This window comes from Plectropomus leopardus, unplaced genomic scaffold (genome assembly GCF_008729295.1).
Source record: "Plectropomus leopardus isolate mb unplaced genomic scaffold, YSFRI_Pleo_2.0 unplaced_scaffold3698, whole genome shotgun sequence".
Classification (NCBI taxonomy): domain Eukaryota; kingdom Metazoa; phylum Chordata; class Actinopteri; order Perciformes; family Serranidae; genus Plectropomus; species Plectropomus leopardus.
The window spans coordinates 1-5,000 of record NW_024640440.1 but is presented as its reverse complement, the minus strand read 5'-3'; the positions used below and the strand labels follow the sequence as shown (position 1 = coordinate 5,000).

At 43.6% G+C, this 5,000-nt stretch overlaps 1 protein-coding gene across 1 annotated transcript in view; it reads left to right on the top strand.

Moving 5' to 3' along the window:
• Positions 1–4,856, top strand: part of LOC121938883 (brefeldin A-inhibited guanine nucleotide-exchange protein 3-like) — a gene marked incomplete at its 3' end in the record, with an annotated part of 10,349 nt that extends 5,493 nt beyond the window's left edge. Inside the window, exons 7-11 of the mRNA XM_042482038.1 lie at positions 323–489; positions 714–879; positions 1,389–1,496; positions 2,647–2,862; positions 4,746–4,856. Of these exons, the coding sequence (XP_042337972.1) occupies positions 323–489; positions 714–879; positions 1,389–1,496; positions 2,647–2,862; positions 4,746–4,856 (768 nt within the window). The remainder of the gene's footprint in view (positions 1–322; positions 490–713; positions 880–1,388; positions 1,497–2,646; positions 2,863–4,745) is intronic.
• Between the last annotated feature and the right edge of the window lie 144 nt (positions 4,857–5,000).

Genomic DNA, 5,000 nt, shown 5'->3' with positions numbered 1-5,000 from the left:
TTTATTCCTCTTAATCTTTTCCCCCACTCCCTTCTCTTCTGTCTCTTTCTGTGGCATTAAAAACGTCTTAAAATCTTAAATGTAACTTACCTAAAGCTGTAAGAACCCTGCATATAACGTTAGCACTTCTACCAATAAGGCAAGCTTCAACCAATCCACTGCCACATCGAATCACGTCTCAACCTATTTTAAAGTACTCACATCAAGTCATGGAAATGGGCTGAAGTATTATGGAAAAGTTTTATAAGTTCATTGCTAAAAATGTGTGGGAACCCAAACCAGCAACAAAGAGGAGATTTAAAATCCATCCTTCTCTCTCCAGGTGGGATCCACTCTCCAGGTTTCGAGACAGGTGACACTCTGAGCTGTCAGTCTCTGATGAACGCCGACGGGCTCTACCTGGTGTCGTACTACGCCCTTCTGCTCAACCTCAAACTGTGCTGCTGCGACTACTACAGACGGCGAACGCTCACACCCGTCCTCAGCCTGGTGACTATGGCAGGGTTCCTAATGAAGTATTTGCACATTGTGTCATTGGTACTTTTAGTTTAGTTGGAAAAAAGTGCACATTTTTTCCACCACTGCTGATGAAACGTCTTCTGGCATTTAGGGAAATTAGAAAGTATATAGACATAGAATAAAATAGCTTAAAATCTGATGTATTTGCAGATGCTTGAGTATAACAGATTTTGATTTGTGGTGTGTTTTTGCAGAAGGAGTTTGTGCGTCTGATCCAGAGCAGCGGAGTCCTTGTGGTTCTGTCTCAGGCCTGGATTGAGACGCTCTACCTCCAGGTGTTAGAGCGCAACCTGCTGGGCGAGGCCGGATACTGGGGCTCACCAGAAGACCAAACGCTGCCACTCATCACCATGCTGACAGGTACACACACTCACAACCATGGACATGTCCGACAGCCCGCTTCAGCACGTGGACATGTCCAACAGTCCGCTCCAGCGCGGAAATGCCTGACAGTCCGCTCCAACTGTCACCCTCCTCCGGTTTTCAACAAAATACCTGTCATTGCAGGCAACCAATAGGATGCGTGAAGCATCCATGCCATACAAACATAGATCTAAATTGTATTTTCTATGTGAGTGGTTCGTGAGGCGGAGGCTTACAACAGCCAGGCAGCAATTCTAGTTTCTGCCTTGAAGATATTTAAAGAATGAGTAAAATCATGTGAAGGAACTTTTGAGTATTTTGAATGACACCAAATTACCAATAACTACACAGAACTAGTATATTCATATGGAATTGGTATCAAAAGTTGACTTAACAGACTCTGGATGGGGCAGATTCACAGCCAAATAACACAGACATCCTCTGAAATGATCACAAAAACCCACAACTTTACTTCTTTTTTTCTCTATCTTCACCTCTCTTCTCAGATATCGATGGCCTGGGCAGCAGTGCAATTGGTGGTCAGCTGATCAGGAGGGCATCCAGCCAATCACCACTCAGCTGTGACAAGGCTGGCAGTGACACTGTGATGGCAGGTCAGTAGCCCATCATCAAAAATCTGAAGTATGATGGATGGATTTACTAATCGATCCGCTCACCCATTGGATTATTCATTAGCTCGATATTGGTCTAATTGAATGAGCGATTTCTTTTTTTTTTTCATGGCTTTGACATGCAGATTTTTTTCTCCTTTAGCTGTGCTCAGATTGATACTTGGAAAGTAATAGGACATTTATTCCTCTTTTGTCAGCAGTGGCATTTATCGCAGGTTAAAACCTCTTCACCTCTTTTTTTTCTTTATTTTTTTGGAGTAATGTTGGAGCTTTTCCCCAGAGCTGCTAAATCAGCCCAGCTCAATGCTTCTAAATACGGTTCACTCACTCTGAAACTGCTGCTGAGCTGCTGCTGTGTTAATCAGCCGAAATGCTGCACTGGCTGTGTGCTGAGAGGCCAAGCATCCCAGAGCGGTGCTGCAGTGTCAGGTGCTCCAAACCTTTTCGGTGTGTTGTGTCTTAGAAGTGAGCGACCACAGATGACCAAGGCCATAACAGATGAAAAAATAATATTGGGCTGGTTTACATCCTGCTGCATTGTAAGTGTGATCGCTTGCTTCATCATGAAATACCAGTTTAGCATCACTTTGACAAAGGAACAAAAAGAACAATTGGTGGATTCATTACATATTTTAAAATCTTAAAGCACCAGTTCACTGATTCTGTCTTGGTTTTACTGCACTGAGAAAGAAAGGAAGCTGGACAGCAATAAAGAGGGAAAAAAAAACAAAAAAGTGAAGTGGAAAAAGATCAGGAGAGGGCGGACACAGAGAGAGATGGAAAAAATGAGTCATGGACCACCTGCGCTCCTTCTGCTTCCCCCTGGAGGATAAAGGATTGGCCAGAGTTGCCATGATAACGGCTGCTGAGTCACACTTGATAACACTTCCACCCTTTATGTGCTTTTGTGTGCGTGCTGCTGTTTGACTTGTCAGCACCATCAATTACTTTAGCCACTTGCTGTGTAAACGCTCCTCAGTGAACTGAAACTGCTTTGCGTTGTTGTTTAATGCACGTCTGATGTGTTTCAGTGTTATACGGCATCCTGTTGTTTTCTGGCATTAACTACAAAAGCATTAATCTCATTCCTTTGACACCTCTCAGTTGAACCTATGTGTGTGTTTTTTTTTAGGCGCTGTGTTCTCGCGCTTCATCCTCACCGGCGTGTGGAAGAACCTGATCGATGTGCTGTCCACGCCGCTGACGGGCCGAATGGCGGGCAGCTCCAAGGGCCTGGCCTTCATCCTGGGAGCAGAGGGAGTCAAAGAGCAGAGCCAGAGGGAGAGAGACACCATCTGTCTGAGTCTGGACGGCCTACGCAAAGCTGCTGCGCTCAGCTGCGCCCTGGGTGGGTGAAACATGTGTCTCATGTGTCTGTGTTAATAAGAGAAATGAGGTACATCACTCATCCCTGCAGGAAGTCCTCTGTTTTCCTTCCACTCAATACGGCGAGGTCAGACGGGTCAGGGTCAGATACTCCAGCAGCTCAGGAGCTGGAACACATTCAGTTAAAGTGCAGGCATGTACTGCTTCAGTCGCACCCGGATTTTCAGCAGCTAAACAGACTCTCAGAGCTTCAGTCAGCCTGCCCTCATACAACTCCCCAAATGTTTTAAAGGGATCAGCTTCTCTTGTAACACTTGCAGGAAATGGGGAAAAGCATATGATTGTTGCTTTCCAATCAGTCTGATTGAATATTTAATAATAAAAGTAATACATTTTAATTATAGGCACCTTTCATAACACTCAAGGTCACCTTAGGAGACAGAGTTAAAACAACAGTATAACAACAGATCAATTAAATTAGGAAGACAAATTTATAAAATCATATGTACAAAAGTTTAGTGTGACTGGGGATCAACCTGAATATGAACGTTTAAAAGGATGTGTTTTTAGACTGATGTCTGGGGTTATATTAGAGGTCCTACACAGCTGTGGTCAGTCCACACTTGTTTCAGACACACTGAACCGACAACAAACAACTTGGAGTGACAAAGGCAGACTGCTGTGTCGCCTCATGTCATCTGTGTCTCTGCCAAGAGTTACAGTCAACAGCCAGCCAGCACATACTGCATTTTGTGTCTGCATGAGAAGAATTAACTCTCCAAGGCAGCAGGCGGCAGAGCTGTAGGCCATTCATTAGAAACCAGAAGACCAACACGATGCAAATTTGCAAATGCTGGGATGGTTCTGCCTCTGACTGGCTTACACTGACATTCTTATCCTCCCTTTAACTAATCCCACTCCTCATGCCTAAACCTAACCAATCCCACCAAGGAAGGCAAGGATGGTAGTCATAGGAAGAGTAGAACGGTTCAGTCCTTCACTTTACCAGGATTTGCAAGTTTGCCAACAGGATGGATTCAAGACACCCAGGTAGCACATAAACAACACATCCTTATGTTGAAAAAACAAATCTTTATTATATTTATATTTACCAAAAAATAGTCTTATAACAAGCCTTTTCTTTGTGTTCCTAGCATCTATCCTGTTCTGCACTGAGCTGAACTGCCAGTCAGTGATTTCATTCACTGACAGGCTTCGCCGCATCTGATGCCAATTCAGTATGCTGAGTGCAGTTCTGAAATTATGTTTAAATACTGAGGCAAGAAAAACATCTTTTTATAACTCACATGGGAAAGTTCTTAATTTTTGTCCATGAAAATATGCTGGAATATATAGATTTGTTTCAAAATGTATTGATCCCGGGAAGGATTTGTTGCATGTTTCACAGCATCATCCGGCCTCACAATAACCAAATTGAACTCTTTGACAGGTGGTGACAGCTGCTCAGTAATAACCTGAACCTGTTAGACACTCAGCAGCTTCTCTGGAGGTTAACAGAGATGTTAAGATTTTCATTAATTGTATATTGCAGTTTTTAGAGTGAATATCGGGGAAATGCATTTTTTACAACATCCCCAATTGGCCATGAAACCTGATAGAAATTATCAGCACAGAAGCATTAATGAATATGAATGACCACATGGTGTAAAACCCTCAGCTGTGGAGAGAGGACAGTATGTGTGGAGGGATGGTGCAGTTCAAATTTAAATGCACTCAGTGGAGAGGAGAACCCAGACATACTGTGTGTAAATCTTTGAAATGTTGCATCAGTGGAGTCAGAGTTTGCACGCGAATTAAGAGCGACATTTTCACTGTGGTGCATTGATTCGATTTTTGCAACAAAGAATGAGTGATACTCAACTTGTGTGTGTGTTTGGTCATCAGGTGTGGCTGCCAACTGTGCCTCAGCTTTAGCGCAAATGGCTGCAGCCTCGTGTGTGCAGGAGGAGAAGGAGGAGAAGGAGGTGGGAGAGATGGGAGACGCCATCACACAAGGTACTGACACACTGCGGGTAGAATACACACGCATGCACGCTCATACACAATAACACTCAAAACAAGCAGGACACAGAATTTGAATTAACATCATTGGCTTTGCACGAATGATCAAGAGCTTACAGCTCAAACAAAAAGAGACCT